This window comes from Nyctereutes procyonoides, unplaced genomic scaffold (assembly GCF_905146905.1).
Source record: "Nyctereutes procyonoides isolate TBG_1078 unplaced genomic scaffold, NYPRO_anot_genome, whole genome shotgun sequence".
Classification (NCBI taxonomy): Eukaryota; Metazoa; Chordata; class Mammalia; order Carnivora; family Canidae; genus Nyctereutes; species Nyctereutes procyonoides.
Genome location: NW_026575046.1, coordinates 68,068,107 through 68,089,302, shown reverse-complemented (window position 1 = coordinate 68,089,302; position 21,196 = coordinate 68,068,107). Strand labels below are relative to the sequence as shown.

At 38.4% G+C, this 21,196-nt stretch overlaps 1 protein-coding gene across 4 annotated transcripts in view; it reads left to right on the top strand.

The window, feature by feature from the left end:
* DDX50 (DExD-box helicase 50) overlaps positions 1-20,126 on the top strand; it is a 31,013-nt gene extending 10,887 nt beyond the window's left edge. For all 4 annotated transcript variants that reach the window (XM_055325479.1, XM_055325480.1, XM_055325481.1 and 1 more), the window contains 8 exons: positions 1,574-1,723; positions 10,219-10,380; positions 10,866-10,985; positions 11,750-11,823; positions 12,048-12,207; positions 15,175-15,309; positions 16,448-16,492; positions 19,628-20,126. In XM_055325479.1, the coding sequence (XP_055181454.1) occupies positions 1,574-1,723; positions 10,219-10,380; positions 10,866-10,985; positions 11,750-11,823; positions 12,048-12,207; positions 15,175-15,309; positions 16,448-16,492; positions 19,628-19,903 (1,122 nt within the window). In that variant the 3' untranslated portion in view covers positions 19,904-20,126. The remainder of the gene's footprint in view (positions 1-1,573; positions 1,724-10,218; positions 10,381-10,865; positions 10,986-11,749; positions 11,824-12,047; positions 12,208-15,174; positions 15,310-16,447; positions 16,493-19,627) is intronic.
* The last annotated feature ends 1,070 nt before the right edge of the window (positions 20,127-21,196 follow it).

Here is a 21,196-nt window from a genome sequence, read left to right as displayed (position 1 = left end):
AAAGCAGATGCTTAACTGACTGAGCCATCCAGGTACCCCTTAGAGATTTTATTTTTTAAGTAATCTCTACACCCAACATGGGGCTCAAACTCACAACCTCAGAATCAAGAATTGCATGCTCCATCAACTGAACCAGCCCAGCACCCCTCCCCTAACATTTTATCATGAAAATTTTCAAACACTGGAAAGTCAAAAGGGAATACTCATATAGCCACCAGTTAGATCCTACTGTTAATATTTTACTATATTTCTCACATATCTACCTATCCTTATATTCATTTTATTTTTTTGATTCCTTTCATATTGCAGAAATGAGCACAGTTCCTCATAAGTACTTTAGCAGATGTATTGTTAACTAGAGTTCAATATTTACAATTTTTTTTTTTAAGACTTGAGAGAGAACAAACAATGGGGAGGGGCAGAAGGAGAGAGAGAGAGAGAAGCAGACTCCCTGCTGAGCAGAAAACCCAACAAGGGGGCTTGATTCCAGGACCCCGGGATCACTTCATCACCCCTAAAGGAAACTCTGTAACAATGAAGCAGTTAGTTCCTCCCCATTTTCTCATTTCCTAGCCCCCGCATCGCCAATGTTTCTGTCCCTAGGGACTTAACTTGGTATCTTGGATACTTCATAGAGATGTAATCATACAATATGTGACTTTTTTGTGTTGGGTTTTGAGGGTCATAAAATATAATTTTTAAAGGTAAGATTTACATACAGAAAGCCCAGAATTTTAAGTACATTTTTTTAGTTTTGACAAATTTATACATGTGTATAACCCAAGCCCCTACAAAACAAATATTACCATCATCCCAAAAATTTGCCTCGTGCCCCGTTCAGTCAAGTCCCCCATCCAGGGATAGCCACTATCCTGATTTATTTCATTTATTTATTTAAGATTTTATCTGTTTATTCATGAGAGACAGAGAGGCAGAGACATAGGCAGAGGGAGAAGCAGGCTCCATGCAGGGAGCCTGATGTGGGACTCAATCCCGGGACTCCAGGATCAGATCACGCCCGGGCGGAAGGGAGGCGCTCAAACACTGAACCACCCAGGCGTCCCTTTCCTTTTATTTTTCTAAGTGGGCGTAGAGCCTATTTAAAAATGTGGGGCTTAAATTCATGACCCTGTGATTGAGACCTGAGGTAAGGTCAAGAATTGGCCGCTTAACTGATTGAGCCACCCAGGCACTATTGTTCTGATTTTTTTTCCTACTGTATGTTAGTTTTGCCTATTCTAGAACTTGATATAAATGAAATCCTACTGTGTGTATTCTCTTTCTGTAAGACTTCACTTACCTAACATATGTTTTGAGATTAATCCATATGGTTGCATGTGTAAGTAGTCCTTTTAATTATGGAATAGTATTATATTGTATAAATATACTACAATTTGTTTATCCTTTCACCTATTGATGGCCATTTGTATATTGTTTTTAAATGGAGTTGGGGAGAATTGTCTTACTGTGTGCCAAAAAGGCCAATTCTTGAACGGGTAGAAAAAAATATACGAGAGAAATCTTTTTCACTAATTTTAATGAAATAGATACTTGGTATTTTCTTTCCTCAAAGCATTTGGCCATCCAGTGCCATTGGTCTCAGAGGCCAGCAGTTATTGGAGACGTCCTTCAAGTCTACAGTGGGTCTGAAGGGCGGGCTATTATTTTCTGTGAGACCAAAAAGAATGTAACTGAAATGGCTATGAATCCACACATAAAACAGGTAAGTCTTCTCTCACGCTTTCTCTAATTGACATTATAGGGTTGACTCAATGAATAAAAATACTGTCCATTGCGAGCTAGGTTTGATAGTTTTTTTGTTTTGTTTGTTTTTGAGAGAGAAGAGAGAGGGGAGAGAACATGGAGGGAGTGAGATAGAGAATCCCAAGCAGGCCCTATGCCCGGTGTGGAGCCCAACTTGGGGCTTGATCTCACGACCTGTGATCTCACGACCTGAGATCATGACCTGAACTGAAATCAAGAGTCAGACTCTGCTTAACCAACTGAGCCACCCAGGTGCCTCAAGATAGTCATTTTTAGAATTGAGTCTAATTGAGAAGGAAGCTGTAGCCAGTCTATCATGATCTTTTAAGTCAGGATAGAAGTCTACCCATTTTCACAAGACGACTTTTTTGCATAATGTTATCTTGAAAATATAAAGGTTGGAACAAAATAAGTTTCTATGGGTAAGAGGAGGTAGTATTTTAAAGCTGTGTTATAAAATGAATTACAATTATTTATTGAATGAATGGATCAGAATACTAAGGCCTTATCTCTTTTTTCTTTTAACTTTTTATAATAGAAAATTTTAAATATATACAGAAGTTGACAGTGTAATGAACCCCTGTGTATTCAAACTCCAGTTGCAACAATTACCTTACTTCGTCCATATGCCCACTCACTTCCTGCTCCTGAATTATTCTGATAAAAACCCTAGTTAACATATTACATCCATAAATATTTGGGTATATGTCCCTAAAAGAAAATAATGTTTTTTTTTTTTTTAATTTTTATTTATTTATGATAGTCAGAGAGAGAGGCAGAGACATAGGCAGAGGGAGAAGCAGGCTCCATGCACCGGGAGCCCGATGTGGGATTCGATCCCGGGTCTCCAGGATCGCGCCCTGGGCCAAAGGCAGGCGCCAAACCGCTGCGCCACCCAGGGATCCCCCAATAATAGTTTTTTTTTTTAAACTCAATACCACATTTAAAAATTAACAGCAAGTAATATCTTCAAATGTCAGTTAGTGTTCAGATCAATTGCCTCATGACTGCTTTTTTCTTTTACAGTTTTTGTCTTGAATCTGGATCCAAATAAGATTCATAAATTGTATGATTTCATTAAATCTCTTTAATATATGGATTCCTTCCTCATCTGTTTTTTTTCTCGTAGCTTTTTAAAATTGTTTAAGAAACTAAGTTTTCATAGTCTAGAGTATTACTTCCTTGTGGAATCATTTAACATATTCCTCTGTTTTCTGTATTTCCTGAAAATTCAAGTTCGTTTGTTTATTTAGGGCAAAACTAGGTCATAGATGTATATAATGTGTAGTTCTTGCCTTTTTTTTGATACTAATTAACATCCATTGATAGTAATGCTATCAATTCTATGTCAATGTCTGTCCGATCATTTGTGTTGTTGGTGACTTGTTACTTAGTAGATTCCTGAAGAAGGGCTATGGAAATCATACTGCCTATTGATAATGGCATGTTTGTAAATATATACCCAAAAACCATTGGGCTGGATATTAAAATTCTTGGTTCATATTTTCTTACCTTCAATATCTTAAATATATTTGCCATTGTTTTTTGAGTAAAGCATTTTATAAAAAGTTTCATTCCAGTCTGATTTTGTTTCCTTGTAAGATTTTGCCTTGGGCAGCCCGGGTGGCTCAGCGGTTTAGCTGAAGGCGGCCCAGGGCCTGATCCTGGAGACCTGGGATGGAGTTCTGCGTCAGGCTCCCTTCATGGAGTCTGCTTCTCCCTCTGCCACACTGTGTCTCTGCCTCTCTCTCTCTCTCTCTCTCTCTCTCTCTCTCTCTCTCTCATGAATAAATAAATTTCTTTTTTTTAAAAAGAGATTTTGCCTTTAGGCAAAAGATTTTTTAAATTTTTCTTTAAAAATCAGGGGCTTCTGGGTGGCTCAGTTGGTTAAGCATCTGACTCTTGGTTTCTGCTCAGGTTCTATCTTATGTGGTTGTGAGATAGAGCCCCACATTAGGCTCCGCACTATTTTATTAGAATGTTATTTGGCATGTTCATGGTCATTTTTTGCAGGTGCACTGTAGCTTCAAATATATTCTTTAATATTTCAGCAAAATTATCTTGAATTATAATATTTTGGTATTTGGTTTGATTGCTTTTTTTTCTTTTTTTCTTTAGGAACTCTGTGCATGTTGATTTCTTTTTTTTCCTCTCTTCTTTGTTACCTTATCTCAAATCCCTTTCATCTCTTTATTTCACTTTCTCAAGATTTCCTATTTTTAAGGCATTAGTTCTTTTTTTTTTTTTTTTAAGATTTTATTAATTCATTCGTGAGAGACAGAGACACAGGCAGAGGGAGAAGCAGGCTCCATGCAGGGAGCGTGACGTGGGACTGGATCCTGGGTCTCCAGGATCACGCCCTGGGCCGAAGGTGGCGCTAAACCGCTGAGCCACCCAGGGATCCCCTAAGGCATTAGTTCTTAATGTTTGTTCAATCTTGTATTCCCTCCGATAAAGTTATCATTTGTGAAAAGTCTTTATTTCTACTTCTTTGTTGAGTCATTTCATCTTATTGAGTCATTTCACCTCATTTTTTTGTTTTTCTCATTTTGACTTTTCTTGTTTTTTTTCATATATCATTTAAAAATTTCTCTTAGCTTGGGGTGCCTGGGTGACTCAGTCTGTTAAGCATCTGCCTTCAACTTGGGTCATGATCCTAGGGTTCTGGGATCAAGCCTTGCATCAGGCTCCCTGCTCAGCGAAGAGCCTGCTTCTCCCTCTTCCTCTGCATCTCCCTGTTTGTGCAGTCTCTCTCTCTGTCTCCCAAAGAAATAAAATCTTAAAAAATTCCTCTTGGCTTATTCAGAAATATAATGCTATACTTTTCATTTGCTCTGTGGGCATGCCTTTCTAGAGCTCTTTCATGATTTATGGGTTTATTCTGCCTATTTTTTTCTGTCTCTGATTACTTTTTGTGGGATTCAACTGCGATTTTTTTTTAAGTTTTTCAGCTTAATTCCAGTATAGTTTTTTTTTTTAATTTTATTTATTTATTCATGAGAGACACAGAGACAGGTAGAGACAAAGGCAGAGGGAGAAGCAGGCTCCCTGCCAGGATCATGCCCTGAGCCGAAGGGAGGCACTCAACTGTTGAGCCACCCAGGCATCCCAATTCCAGTATAGTTAACATACAGTGTTATATTAGTTCTAGGTATACAGTAAAGTGATTCACCAATTCTATACATTACTTCGTGTGCTCATCATGATGAGTGTACTTTTTAATCCACATCACCTGTTTCACCCCTCTGTCTTCCCCTCTGGTGACCATCTGTTTGTTCTCTCTTAAGTATAGGTAAGAGTGTGTTCAGTGGTTTATCTTTCTCCCTTTTTTGTTTTTTCCTTTGTTTGTTTTGTTTCTTAAATTCCATGTATGAGTAAAATCATATTTGTCCTTCTCTGACTTATTTCACGTAGCATTATGCTCTCTACTCCACCATGTTGCAAATGGCAACAAGATTTTGTTCTTTTTTTTATGGCTAAGTAATATTTTATTGTATATGCATACCATATCTTCTTTATTTATTCATCTGTCAGTGGACACTTGGGCTGCTTCCATGGTTTGGCTGTTGTAAATAGTGCTGCAGTAAACATAAGGATGCATGTATCCCTTTGAATTAGTGTTTTGTATTTTTGAGGTGAATATCCAGTAGTGCAATTACTGGATCATAGGGTAGTTCTATTTTTAACTTTTAAGGGAACCTCTATACTGTTTTCCACAATGGCTGTGCCAGTTTGTGTTCCCACTAATAGTGGAACACAAGGGTTCCATTTTCTGTACATCCTCCCCATACTTGCCGTTTCTTTGTTTTTGATTTTAGCCATTCTGACAGGTGTATGGTGATATCTCATTGTAATTTTGATTTGCATCTCCCTGGTGGTGAGTGACATTAAGCATCTTTTCATGTATCTGTTGAACATCTGTATGTCTGTTCATGTCTTCTGCCCATTTTTTAATTGGATTTCTGTGAAGAGTGTGTGTGTGTGTGTTGGAAACTGATCTTTTGTGTTCCTCATTTTTAGGTGAAATTAATCTTTTAAGATTTGATTTTTAAATTATCTCTACACTCAACTTGGGGCTCAAACTCACAACCCTAAGATCAGGAATCACATGCTCTACTGACTAAGCCAGCCAGACACCCCTTGGGTGAGGTTAATCTTTATGAACTTTAAATGGGGAGGCATGGGTCAGAATAGTTTTCAAGCCTCACAGGTCTAGAGCTACTTCTTCTGTTAGTGTTTGGTGTGTAAATTATATCTCAATAAAGCTGTTTAAAAAAAAATCTCCTGCTTTGTGAGCTCTGGCTGTCTTTTCCCTCACTTTTCTCTGAATCTTCTTTTTTTTTTAAAAATTTTTTTTTTATTTATTTACGATAGTCATACAGAGAGAGAGGCAGAGACACAGGCGGAGGGAGAAACAGGCTCCATGCACCGGGAGCCTGATGTGGGATTCGATCCCGGGTCTCCAGGATCGCGCCCTGGGCCAAAGGCAGGCGCCAAACCGCTGCGCCACCCAGGGATCCCTTATCTGAATCTTCTATTCCTTTGCTTCTGTGATCCCTGGCATCCTCAGTTTGGATCCTAGCTCCAGCTCTTTCTTCTCACTGTGAGCCTTTTTGTTCTGGCAAGGAAGCACTGACTTGTTAGTTTTGAAAGTTCATAAGGGTCCAGACTTCTCCAGCTTCCTTCAGACCTTACCTCTCGATCCTCACAATCACCCTTCCATGTACAAAGAAACGCTCCTGGTTTCAACTGCTATCCTCAAATTGGCCCGTTGTGCTTTTTGAGGAGTATGTGTTCTTAGGACCAGGAAACACCCCCCCCTCCCCCCGCCATATATACAGGTCTTGTCCCTACCTGCTCATGTTTTGGAAATCGTGAAAATACTTGTCTTTTTTGTTGTAGATGTCTGTGGATTTTTAAGTTTACTATCCTAATTGCTCTGTTTTTATGTGGGAAGTGGAAGTTCAAAGACTGTGCTGTCAACATCTTTCCCATCGTTTTAACTAACTATATAGTTTTAGTTTTGTATACAGTATACATGGATGCTAAATAGTGACAGTGATAGAGGGTAGTTGATTTACCTTTCTACCTTTCTTGTTACTTCTTTATTTTTTAATTTTAGAAAAGATTTTACTTATTTATTTGAGAGAAGAGCATGAGCAGGGAGAGGGGCAGAGGGAGAAGAAGCAGGGTGCCTGACTTGGAGCTCCATCCTGGGACTCTGGGATCATGACCTGAGCCAAAGGCAGATGCTTAACTGAGCAACCCAGGCACCCCTCCTGTCACTGCTTTAGAATACTCAGCAGCAGCAGTGTTGCAGAAGTTATTGTTTTATCTCATAGGGAGAACTTGCCTTGCTGACTTCTTGTTCAAACTTTAAATCCTGGCATTCCTCACAGATCTAACCTCTGTATTTGTTTCTTCTCACTCAATGTATTCTTCGTGAGCGTAGTGATTAATATCACAGACTTTGGAGTAGAACATATTAGGGTTTATTTTTTATTTTTTTAAACAGTTTTTTATTTTTTTATTTATTTATGACAGTCACACAGATAGAGAGAGAGAGGCAGAGACACAGGCAGAGGGAGAAGCAGGCTCCATGCACCGGGAGCCCGATGTGGGATTCGATCCCGGGTCTCCAGGATCGCGCCCTGGGCCAAAGGCAGGCACTAAACCGCTGTGCCACCCAGGGATCCCCATATTAGGGTTTAAATCCCAGTTGTATTACTTGCTGTGTAACCTTAAGCAAGTCACTTCATGTTTCTTTGCCCATGTTTCCCTTTTAAAAAGTGATATTAATGGGGCACTTGGTCAGTTGGTTAAGCATCCAGCTCTTGATTACAGCTCAGGTCATGATCTCAGGGTGGTGGGATCGTGCCTCTCCTGGGCTCCTTTTTACCTACTAGTTCCTTATTATCTGTCAGGTCTCACCTTCAGTGCTGCCTTCCCCTTAAACAAAGTTTCCCTCTTAAGTATTCCAGTAGCACTCTGCATCTGGTTATAGTACATACCATACTGTAGTGAGAATGCCTGTCAACTTGACTCTTCCAGGGCTGTTTCTTTATGATTGTTCCAGAATCTGGTACATAATAAGTACTTGGTGAATTCACTTATGAATGCATTAGGCTTAGTTACTAAGGTTTGGGTATGGTAAGGGTTAAATCATTGTTATGAACTTTTAAAATATTAAAAAAAATTTTTTTAGAGATTTTATTTATTTTAGAGCAAGCAGGAAGGGCAGAATGAGAGGGAGAAAGAGTCTCAAGCAGACTGCACTGAGCACAGAGCCTGATGTGGGGCTTAACCACAGGACCCTGAGATCATGACCTGAGTGGAAACCAAGAGTCAGCCACTCAGCCAACTGTGCCACCCAGGCTCCCCTGAACTTTTGAATTTTATTTATTTATTTATTTATTTATTTATTTATTTATTTATTTATTTATTTATTTAAAAGATTTTGTTTTTATTTATTCATGAGAAACACAGAGAGAGAAAGTGAGAGCAGCAAAGGGAGAAGAAGGCTCCATGCAGGGAACCTGACATGGGACTCAGTCCCGGGTCTCTGGGATCAGGCCCTGGGCTGAAGGCAGCGCTAAACCGCTGAGCCACCCGGGCTGCCCGAACTTTTGAATTTTTATTTTTTTAAGATAGATAGATAGATAGATAGATAGATAGATAGATAGATAGATAGATTTATTTATTTATTTATTTATTTATTTATTTATTTATTTATTTATGATAGACATAGAGAGAGAGAGAGAAGCAGAGACACAGGAGGAGGGAGAAGCAGGCTCCATGCAGGGAGCCTGACGTGGGACTCGATCCTGGGACCCCAGGATCACGCCCTGGGCCAAAGGCAGGCGCCAAACCCCTGAGCCACCCAGGTATCCCCCCAAACGTTTGAATTTTAATAGTGGCTAGAATACCAGAAAATTTGTTTATAACAGGAAAATTATTTTCAGTAGAATAAAAGATAATATATAAATTGTATAAAAATAGGTTCAGCTTTGCTAAATATTACAGAAATGTAAATTAAGACAACATTAGGAAATCATTTTTGCCTCTTTAGCTTCGCAAAGGTTATAATGATTCATAATATATGGAGTATGTAGGGTAAGATGAAACAGACTCATAAATGTTGAAGAGTAAATGGGCGCAACCTTTTTTATTAATGTATTTACTTACATAATCTCTGTACTCAACATGGTGCTCGAACTCATGACCCTGAGATTGACAGTTGCATGCTCTTGCCGCTGAGCCAGCCACTGTGCCCCTTTCCCCAAAATCTCTTCTTATGGGATCCCTCGGTGGCGCAGTGGTTTGGCGCCTGCCTTTGGCCCAGGGCGCGATCCTGGAGACCCGGGATCGAGTCCCACGTCGGGCTTCCGGTGCATGGAGCCTGCTTCTCCCTCTGCCTGTGTCTCTGCCTCTCTCTCTCTGTGTGACTATCATAACTAAATTAAAAAATTAAAAAAAAATAAAAAAAAAAACCTCTTCTTACAATACAGTTTTGCAGTCACTGTTAAAATGTTAAATGTTCATGATTTTTGACCCAGAAATTCACCTTCTAGATATGTGTCCTACTGAAATACACATATACTAAGGGGTCCAGAGACATAAGTATAATGTTGTTCCTTCTGGTATTGTTCCTAAAGGTGAAAACTTAGATATGACTCAAATGGTCATCAATAGGATATTGCTGAAATAAATGGTACTACATCCATATGATGAAAAGGATTTAAAAAAATGAAGTAGAGTTTTATCTATAGATGTGGAAAAATGGCTAAGAAAATTTGTAGAGCAGGCTTCAAAACAGTGCTATTATATGGTATCCCATTTTATAAGTAAATACATAAAATTACAGTGTATGCTGTTTCATGTGGATTGTGTGTGGGTGGGTTTTTTGTTTATCTGGTTTTTGTTTTTTAATATCTGGAGTAGGGGACGCCTGGGTGGCCAGAAGTTGAGTGTCTGCTATCGGCTCAGGGTATGATCCTGGGTCTGGGAATCAAGTCCCGCATTGGGCTCCCTGCGAGGAATCTGCTTCTCCCTCTGCCTGTGTCTCTGCTTCTCTCTGTCTGTCTCATGAAAAAAAAAAAAATCTTAAAAAAAAATATCTGGAGTAATATTCACCAAACTGTTAGTGAATTATTAGGAGGCTAATATTAAGGAAAGCTTTTACATTTTGTGTTAGATATTTTCTGTAATTTTTGATCTTTTTGAACAATAAACATACATTGCTATAATGATCAGAAAATAAGAACATTGGGGCACCTGGTTTGGCTCAGTCAGTGGAACATCCAATTCTAGATTTTGGACTCAAAACATTTGAGTCCCATGTTGGGTATAGAGATTACTTAAAAAAAAAAAAAGATTAAAAATAACACAGACTGCATGGTGTTAGTGCACTGTCAATTCCAAGTGTGAGTTGTGCCTTTTCCTTTTTTCAAATAGAATGCCCAGTGTTTACATGGAGACATTGCACAGTCACAAAGAGAAATTACACTGAAAGGCTTCAGAGAAGGTAGTTTTAAAGTTTTGGTGGCAACCAATGTGGCTGCTCGTGGTTTGGACATTCCTGAGGTTGACCTAGTGATTCAAAGTTCTCCTCCCCAGGTAAGAAATAAGATTTTATTTAGGGAATACAAGAATAGCTGTGTAAATTGCCATTTTATTTATAAGATATTGCTTGGGATATGAAAAATATGTTATCTGTTCTTGCTGTTAGCCTTTTTTTTTATTTATTAATGCAGTGTTAAAGTGGTCAGAATCTGATGCCTTAGCAAATGATTCACTTCTTTATTTGGAATTGAAGCATGGAATCATACAAGGGGATTATAAAAAATTGTCACATAAAGAGCCCTGGGATGAGGTGGATAAAAAGATTTTAACTGCTATTCCTTTTATTAAAAAATTTTAGTGTAAAAGTTCTTTGGGTTGTTGAAAGAGCAATAGATTGAAATAAAAATATTATTATTGGTACTAGTAGTTTTGCTATTGTTAGCTTTATTATTTGGATGTTGCAATGACTGTGTAACTTGTAAGATTTCTTTTTTTTTTTTGCTAGATTTTTAAAAAAATATTGCCTCTTTTATTTTCAGGATGTTGAGTCCTATATTCATCGTTCTGGACGCACAGGTAGAGCTGGCCGGACAGGGATTTGCATATGTTTTTATCAACCAAGAGAAAGAGGTCAACTAAGATATGTGGAGCAAAAAGCAGTAAGTACAGTTAAATTATTTCAGACTTATTATCTAAACGGTGCCATAGAAAAGAGCACTTTTTATATTTGTTGTCACAAATAGATCCTTATAACTTTTCTCAGTTTAAGCTGCATTTGGATGTGAAGCATGTGGAGAGCTAAATTTATATGAGCTGCAAGACTTTGTTTTGATACAGCTTTTATTGTGAAGACAGAAGAGCTGACTTTCTCATTTTTCCCTTGAATTTCTCCCTTGATTCTAAAATCAGAAGTGCATTGTGATTTCAGTATCTCATAGTCCAGCTTTGTAAAAGGATGACTGTGCCATAGTCTTGGTGTATTTGTTAATTTTTATTGAATAATGATACAATGGCCAGTTTCTATAAGAAATTATATACAATTTTTGTGGCCTGTATTTTCTTGTGTGTGGTATTTTACATTTTTCCCTGTTTTCATGATTCGTGTTTTAAACACTATTTCACCTAGTTTGTGAAATGAGATAGGGTAATAAAAAAAGTTGATAGAGGTAATCAGCATCTTACTTCCTTTTTTGGAATCAGTTTTATTTTGCAAGTGAAATTTCATGATTGTAACTAAGAGCAATTAAATTTTTTTTTCTCTTCCTAGAATTTGTAATTGATTTGTTAGAAAAAGCAGGTCTTTTGATCTACTGGGGCTTGGAAATCTTTAAGTCCAAGAAATGGAAATTCAACAAACTATATGAATTTAGGAATTAATTGTAAAGACTTCCATTTTTCTTTAATGTAATTCTTTCATTTTCAGGGAATTACTTTTAAACGTGTAGGTGTTCCTTCTACAATGGATTTAGTTAAATCTAAAAGCATGGATGCCATCAGGTATGCTTTCTGACCTTGCTGAATAAGTTTTTCTTTTGTATTAGGCTATTCATCTTTAAGCTCTCCTAGTTCAAATATCAGAAAACTTAATCACCAGTTTTACCAGCAGATTTTTAGTTATATTAAAATACGAAAACGTTGCTCTTTCTTTTCCCATTCATTCTCTTATCTTTAATTTTTTACATTTATCTTGACCAAGAAAATTTGCTATTTTTAAACCATAGGTCTCTGGCTTCCGTTTCTTATGCTGCTGTTGATTTTTTCCGACCATCAGCTCAGAGACTGATAGAAGAGAAAGGGGCAGTGGATGCATTGGCTGCAGCATTAGCCCACATCTCTGGTGCATCAAGTTTTGAACCACGATCTTTGATCACCTCTGATAAGGTAGAAATCTGTGAGAAAATCCTAATATGGTTGAGAAAAGATTAACATTGAACCATAAATAATCCATCTATCTAGAAAGAAAAACAGAAAACTTTCACTTTGTTCAGTACTGTGTTGTTGTTTTTTAAAATTTTATTTATTTTTTAAAATTTTATTTATTCATGAGAGACACAGAGAAAGAGAGAGAGGCAGAGACATAGGCAGAGGGAGAAGCAGGCTCCATGTAGGAAGCCCGATGTGGGACTTGATCCCGGGATTCCAGGATCACGCCCTGGGCCAAAGGCAGACACTCAACTGCTGAACCACCCAGGCGTCCCTGCACAGTACTGTATCAACTGAAACACACTAGACTGTGTTCTTTATTTTGCAAGTTGCCATGGAACCATGCAAATCAGAGCTTAGATTTTGTGCACTTAACACATTACCATGCAAAGTAAGGATTGCCTGTATATGTGGAGGGGGTATGTGCATGGGGATGGGGTGTGTGTGTCTTGTTGACACCATCTGACTCAGACCCCTGCTGGGTCAGTATCAGATGTCAAAACAAACCACACCAGACCCATTGGTTGCAAGTAGTTCAAAGATTTATTACTCATCATGGTATAAGTGAAGAGAGTCCCTGGATGACAGGATATCTCAGCAAGAAATTTCCCTGAAGTCTGGGTGGGGACAGAGAAATTGGGAGAAAGAGAGCTGGTAGGAGAGGAGAATAAAAAGATCAGGGTTGGTAAACTTGCATGCAACTATTTGGTGTAATATAAATGAGTACATCTGGGGTGTGTGATGTTTTCCATCTGGCAAGTGTTAACAGTTTAGTGAAATGTCATTTTGCTGGGAGTAACTTCCTTCATGTGTCCACCCCACCCAACACATGAAGTTATGGTAGAATAAGGAGGTAGAATAAGAGAGAGAGTGTAAGCAGTGGGAGAGAGGGAGGATCCCGAGCAGCCTACACACTCAGTGCAGAGCCTGATCTAGGGCTCCGTCTCATGATCCCGAGACCAGGGCCTGAGCCAGAACCAAGAGTTGGATATCTTTTTTTTTTTTTTTTTTTTAAGATTTATTTACTTATTTATGATAGAGACAGAGACAGAGACACAGGAGGAGGGAGAAGCAGGCTCCATGCTGGGAGCCCGAAGTGGGACTTGGTCCCGGGACTCCAGGATCACGCCCTGGGCCAAAGGCAGGCGCTAAACCGCTGAGCCACCCAGGGATCCCAAGAGTTGGATATCTTAACTGACTGAGCCATCCAGCTGCGCCGCCCCCCGCCCACCACACTGTATATCTTTATTTTCTGTTTTTTTATTTTTTTAAGGATTTATTTATTTATTTGAGAGGGAGAACATGAGTGGGGGGAGAGGGAGAAGCAGAATCCCCACTGAGCAGGGAGCCCAATGTGGGGTTTAATCCCAAGACCCTGAAATCATGACCTGAGCCGAAGGCGATACTTAACCAACTGAGCCACTCAGGTGCCCCCCCCCCCCCGACCACCAAATACTTCTTAAGAAAATACTTAAACCATATCTTTTAGGAAAATAATAAGATAGCCTTTAGAGCTAAAGAGTACCTAAGAGATCATTTATTCCCAGCCCTTACCTAATAAAAGAATCCCTCTTTGGCAGATGGGTCATCTAAGTTCTCATTAAATACCTCAGAAGCTGTTTATTAATGGGTTTGAAATTTCTTTTATAGGTAAACCAAAATCCAAAGTCTTTATCATCAATGTCCTACAAGGTCTTCCCCTTGGTACTTCTTTGACCCATCTCTTACCACTCTATCCTTGGTTGTTTTAGCTACCCTAACCTACTTGTTACTCAAACATAAACCTCCTGCACAGGACTTTTGCACTTGCACTGTTTCAGATATTTGTTCTTTTTACCACATGGCTTCCTCCTTCACCTTATTTAGGTCTCCAAATATCAGCATATTAGAGAGGTCTTTCCTAATCACCCTGTCTAAAATAGCTTACCTTTCCCTTTAAACTCTATTCCCTTGCCCTGCTTTATTTTTCTTCATGATGCTTATTACTGTTTGGGATTTTATGTATTTGCTTATTTGTTTACAGTTTACCCCACCTTGTCCCCACCATGCCCACCCCCAACACTAGAATGTAACCCGCATGAGAGAAAGGACTACTTACTGCTGAATCTCTACAGTCTCTGGCAGATACGTAGGGGACACTCATTAGATATTTGTTAGATAAGGGGCACCTGACTGGCTCAGTCGATAGAGCATACAGCTCTTGATCCCAGGTTTGTGAGTTCAAGCCCCGTGTTAGGCATAGAGCTAACTTAAAAAATATATTACTATTATATATATATTTTTTTCTATTATATTTTTAAAATATTGTATGTATGTATGTATGTATGTATTTATTTATTTATTTATTTATTTATGAGGCCCACAGAGAGGCAGAGACATAGAAGACCCCAGGATCACAACCTGAGCCGAAGGCAGATGCTCAACCACTGAGCCACGCAGGTGCCCCCAAAAACAAAATTATTAGATGAATCCCTCCTTATATTGTCTCCATGTTGATCCTTTTGCAGTCCAGTGAAGTTTTATAGAACAAGTAATTTTTGGTTATACAATAGTTCTTCAAAAGTTTAAAGAGATTTAATGTCCTTGTTTTTTTTACCCCAAGCTAACTTTGACTCTTTCAGCATTTCCTTGGTTCTTTATTACTTTATCTTTTTCTCTGATGCTGTAGTTTATTTCTCAAAGCATGATAGTTAGAATTAAATACGTAGTCTTTACAGAAATACAAAGAATGTTTTTTTCAATGATCTGTAAACGTTAGTCTTCTATTAATATAGTTTTAAAGAAGGTTTTTTTTAGCAGCCATGTTATACTAATGGTTCATGAGAAATGTACAGTGAAGTCATGAAGGGCTGCAGTTAGAACTTCATTGTCCTGCTGCTGCTGCTTTTTTTTTTTTTCAAAGATGATTGACTTTTATTTCTTAAGGGATTTGTCACCATGACTCTGGAAAGCCCAGAAGAAATACAGGATGTCAGCTGTGCATGGAAAGAACTTAACAGAAAGCTGAGTAGTAATGCTGTGTCCCAAATTACCAGAATGTGCCTCCTAAAAGGAAATATGGTAGGTTTTTCTAGAATTAAAATAAAAAGCTTTTATAATCAACTACTGTAAATGTTTTTAAAGATCAGATTTTGTTCCTTCTTTCTTTTTTTGAAGTCTGATGGGATGAATAATATAGTTTTCTCTGCGTGATAGTTTGTTTCCAGTTGTGAATTTGGGGAGTTATGTAAATAACCCGTTCCTCTAGAAAGCTGTAAGTCGTTTTGCTTAGTTTGCGTAATAGTTATCTAAGTTACCTATGTTTCTGCACCTGTATACAGATTGTGTGTGGTTGCATGTGGTGTTTTACTTTATGACTAACTAGCTTACAATTTCAACAGCTAAACAGCTCTATTAATATTAGAGAATATGCAATATTGACTTTAGAGTGGCCTGTTGGTTGTTAATGAGGATAATGAAATAAATTAAGTATCATACATTTTTGAAGTAGCAAAATTAAAAACATCTCTAATCTTAATGATTTTGTTTCTTTAATGGTTTTACAGAAGATGTTATATTTATTCATCTAACTTTACTATATAGGTTTATTCTAGCCTAGAATTTATTAACTTGATTGTTTATTTTCATCTCAAAGTTTACTATTACCATCAAGTTTTGTGGCAAGTATGAGACAAATACACTCATTCAGAAAAATTATGGAAAGGAGAGAAAATATAACAAGATCCTTAGGCCAAACTAGTTGTCGTACTTGAGAATTAAATTAACTTTTAATTTATTAGCAACCAGGACCAAAGAAGAAACATCCTGGGTTACATCATTCTTACTGTCTGATAAACACTACACCGCTTTAAAATAGAAACTTTTTGGCACTAAATTTTTCAAGGGATTTATATATTAAGCATTACAGTGTCTACAAGAACTTTTCTAGAGAATACTCTAGATTCTTAGTAATAGTAGTAGTAGATTCCTGTTAGATATTGTGTTTACTTTTCAGATTTAGAAAATACAATAAGCAGCTACTCTGTGTCATGCATTATTATATGTTAGCTGTTTTAATCTTATAAACATTCATAAGGCACACCTTATCTTTTTTTTCTTCTTTTTTTTTGTACCTACTATATAATTAGCAACTATTAGTGTACTGGTAAAAAATTAACTGGTTTGCATTTGAATAAAAATGTTTTCATTTTGCTTTTAGGGTGTTTGTTTTGATGTTCCCACAACTGAGTCAGAAAGGTTACAGGTATTTGAAAATTTTCATCTGTTAAATAATTGTCTCTCTAAAAAATAGAAATTAAAAAAAACGAGGGATGCCTGAGTGGCTCAGCAGTTGGGCGTCTGCCTTTGGCTCAGGGCGTGATCCTGGAGCCTGGGGATTGAGTCCCGCATCGGGCTCCCTACATGAAGCCTGCTTCTCCCTCTGCCTATGTTTCTGCCTCTCTCTCTGTGTGTCTCTCATGAATAAATAAATAAAATCTTTAAAAATGAAAAATGACAATATCATGATGCCTAAATCAATTAACATTCCTTAATGTGATATATCTAGTCTATATCATAATTTATTTATTTATTTTTTTTTTAATTTTTATTTACTTAGGATAGTCACAGAGAGAGAGAGAGAGGCAGAGACACAGGCAGAGGGAGAAGCAGGCTCCATGCACCGGGAGCCCGATGTGGGATTCGATCCTGGGTCTCCAGGATCGCGCCCTGGGCCAAAGGCAGGCGCCAAACCGCTGCGCCACCCAGGGATCCCTATATCATAATTTAAAACATTTTTTATTATAAATAATTTTAAATATAAAAAATAGAATTGCAAGGGATCCCTGGGTGGCTCAGCAGTTTAGCGCCTGCCTTTGGCCCGGGGCATGATCCTGGAGTCCTGGGATTGAGTCCCACGTTGGGCTCTTGCATGGAGCCTGCTTCTCCCTCTGCCTGTGTCTCTGCCCTCTCTCTCTCTGTGTCTCTCATGAATGAATAGATAAAATCTTTAAAAAAGAAAAAAAAAAAGAATTGCATAATGAATATTCATGTACCAATCACCCAGCTGCAACAGTGATCAGCTCATGCCCAGTTTGTTTCATGGTTTCATTTCACTTCCATCCATTTTCCCACTCTCCTGTATTTATTTTCCAAACTCAGCTTTGTCTCTTTCTCATTCATATTATACTGGGAGAAAGTGACAATATTTTATTTAGCTTAAATAAACTTTAAAATTCCAGTATAGTTAACATACAGTGTTACATTAGTTTCAGGTATACAACACAGTGATTCAGTACTTCCATATGACACCCAGTATGCTTAAATAAATTTTTTTTATAATTTTTTATTTTACACAAAGTAAGATTAAGGCAAAGAAAAACAAATACCATATCATATGACTTCACTCATATATGGGATTTAAGAAATAAAACAAATGAACAAAGAAAAAAGACAAAAAACAGACTCTTAAATACAGAGACAAACTCATAGTTGCCAGAGGGGAGGTGGGTGGCAGGTTGGGTGAAATAGATGAAGGAGTTTAAGAGTTGTATGTATTTTTTTTGAAACAAATTGTAGGTATTCTATCATTTCAACCATAAATAGTTCTACATACCTAATTAGGGGCACTTTTTAAACAGATTTATTTGTCTATTAGAAAGCGTGTGTGCATAAGCAAGGAGAGGGGCAGATGAGAGAGAATCCTCAAGCAGACTCTGTCACGTATGAAGCCCAACTTGGGGCTTGAATTTATGACCCTGAGATCATTACTGAACCAAAATCAACAGTTGGTAGTTTAACTGACTGAGCCACCCAGGCACCCCTAAGATAAATTTGTTAAGATGACTACTTGGCCAGAAAGTTTGTGCATTTTCAAGGCTTTGGTCATATATTGCCACCAGTGGTATGTGTGTTTGTCTCTGCTCATTCTTACCAACAGGTATTATATACACGTACGTGTGTGTGTGTGTTTTGTGTGTGAGAGAGAGAGGTGGGAAAGAAAGCACGAGCCAAGGGCAGAGGAAGAAGAAGAATCAGACTCCCCACTGAAAAGGGAGCCCAAAGCAGGGCCAATCTAGGAACCCTGTGATCATAACCTGAGCCAAAGGTAGTTGTTCAACCAACTGAGCCACCCAGATGCCCTTCAACAGGGTATTTTAATATTCAGTTTCCTTGGCAACTCATGTTCACAGTGAAGAATAGTTAATTAATAAGATCTAATGTAGTGATTGATGCTCTTGAGCTGCTAATTCGCACATCTTGAGTTGTTTACTCCCAACACCAAATTATTCCCAGTGGCTACATATTTTCATCCTCAGCTATGTTGACAGGTTTTTAGTCTCTATCATTAGCTCTCAATTCTTGCTTCTGTCAATATAACCACTGAAAGCAATGCACTACTTATTAATGATGGCTTGCTTGTTTCATACTGAGAAATCAGTGTTCTTTTTTTTTTAATTTTAATTAAAAAAAATTGTTTGAGGGCACCTGGGTAGCTCATTTGGTTAATCATATGCCTTTGGCTTAGGTCATGGTTTTGGGGTCCTGGGATCAAGTCCTGCATCCAGCCCCTTGCTCCTTGGGAAGCCTGCTTCTCCCTCTCCCTCTGCCTGCCACTACCCCGTTTGTGCACTCCCTTTCTCTTGTGCATGCTCTCTCTCTCTATCAAATAAAATCTTTAAAAATATATTTATTTGGGATCCCTGGGTGGCGCAGTGGTTTAGCGCCTGCCTTTGGCCCAGGGCGCGATCCTGGAGACCCGGGATCGAATCCCACGTCGGGCTCCCGGTGCATGGAGCCTGCTTCTCCCTCTCCCTGTGTCTCTGCCTCTCTCTCTCTGTGTGTGACTATCATAAATAAATAAAAATTAAAAAAATTTAAAAAAATAAAAATATATTTGAGAGAGAGTGAGAGTGGGGATGAGGGGGAGAGAGAGAGAGAGAGAGAGAGAGGGAGGGAGAAGGAGAATTTCAAGCAGGCTCCCCACTGAGTACCAAGCCTGATTCAGGGCTCCATCTCACAACCCTGAGAGGAGGACCTGAGCCGAAACCAAGAGCCAAATGCTCAACCAACTGAACCACCCAGACACCCCAAATGTTTAACTTTTAGAATGTATAAACTGAGTATGAAATTATGACCCTCAAAATGAGCCTGAGAGTTTCTCCTAAGACTAAAATTTAGGAAGTTTAATGAATGAGTTTTTTTTTTTTTTTTTTTTAATGAATGAGTTTTTAATATGCTTTTTTCTGGTTTTAAGATTTGTTCCAAGTACTTTAAATTTAATGGATAGATGGACTTTAGCTAATAGATGATAGATATTAAAAAAGAATATCCTCTACTCATATGCTTGCTTATGGTTTCCATCTTGCATTTATATTAATCCTGTAAATTCCCCCAATAGGCAGAGTGGCATGATTCAGACTGGATACTTTCATTGCCAGCCAAATTACCTGAAATTGAAGAATATTATGATGGAAACACATCTAACTCCAGGCAGAGGAGTGGCTGGTCAAGTGGCCGGGCGGGCCGATCAGGCCGGTCAGGTGGTCGATCTGGTGGCCGGTCCGGTAGACAGAGTCGACAGGGAAGTCGGTCAGGAAGTCGACAAGATGGTAGAAGACGAAGTGGGAATAGAAATCGATCAAGAAGCGGGGGCCACAAACGGAGTTTTGACTGAGTATTTGATAGTTAACCTACCAGTGTGAGCTTGCCTATTTCTGCCTAATCATGTACATTATCCACCAAAAATTAGGTCATCGTAGTTGAGGTATGTGTCTGCTCTTTGCAAAGAAGTTGGTCATATTTTTTTAAAAAGTATTTCACAAGAATGGTTGTAAACAAATCTACTTATCCAGTTATACCTTTGAATAAAAAAAAACGCCTTTTATTGTCTCTTTTCACTATGTGTTAAGAATTTTGTCAATGTAGTCTTCTACAGGTTCTTCTAAAATGTGACACTTAAATTAGTCTTACTTGAGATTACTTGGATTTTGTGATATTTATTTATTTATTTTAAAGATTTATTTATTTATTCATGAGAGACGTAGACTGAGAGAGAGTCAGAGACACAGGCAGAGAGAGAATCAGGCTCCCTGCAGGAACCCTGATGTGGGACTCGATCCTGGATCCTGGGATCACGACCTGAGCCGAAGGCAGGCACCCAACCCCTGGGCCACCCAGGCGTCCCATGTGATGTATTTTTATCCACATCATTCCTTTCATAGGATATATAGTAGAAAATAAGAAATCCCTTCTACATTCAAGGGCTGTAGAAACTGGTGACTTGGTTGGTTAGATGTAGCATTTAAATTCTAGACAGAGTTCATTAAAAGGGTATGCAAGCAGTGTACACTCCATTTATTCACCAGGTAATGATTGAAGTCTATGTGCCTATCACTATGTTAATTGCTAGGGATATTAGTAGTACACAAGGCACAGCTCTCTCCTAAAGGAACTTACAGTCTAAAAACAAGCAATTGAGTGAGTTTAACATCCAAAGGCAAGTAAGGAATGCTAAGGACCTAGTTGGGGTGCACCAAACCAGGCTTAGGAGTTGGAAAGGCTTAGAAGAAGTGATACCCAAAAGAAGAAGTTGAACAAAAGTATCTGTTGAGCTAAGCAAGTATGTGTATAGTGGGAAGAAGAGCTTAGAAAAGAGAGGGTTTACAGGCAGGGAGAACAGCATATGCAGATACCCAGAGCCAGAGAATGCCATAGGAAGTGTGAGGACCTACAATTAGTTTAGTCTGGTTTACTGAGGCAGAGATAGGCATAAGAGAGAATGATTTAGTATTTAACAGGGACCAGATTTTAAGGGTTTGTGTACATTGTTAAGTTTAAACATACTCTTGAAGACAGTGGCAAACCATTAAAAGATGTAAAGTAAGGAGTAACATGATGAGATCTGTGTTTTAGGAAAGATTATTAGCTACACCAAAGAGACTGGATTGGAGAAGGACCAGACTGGAGG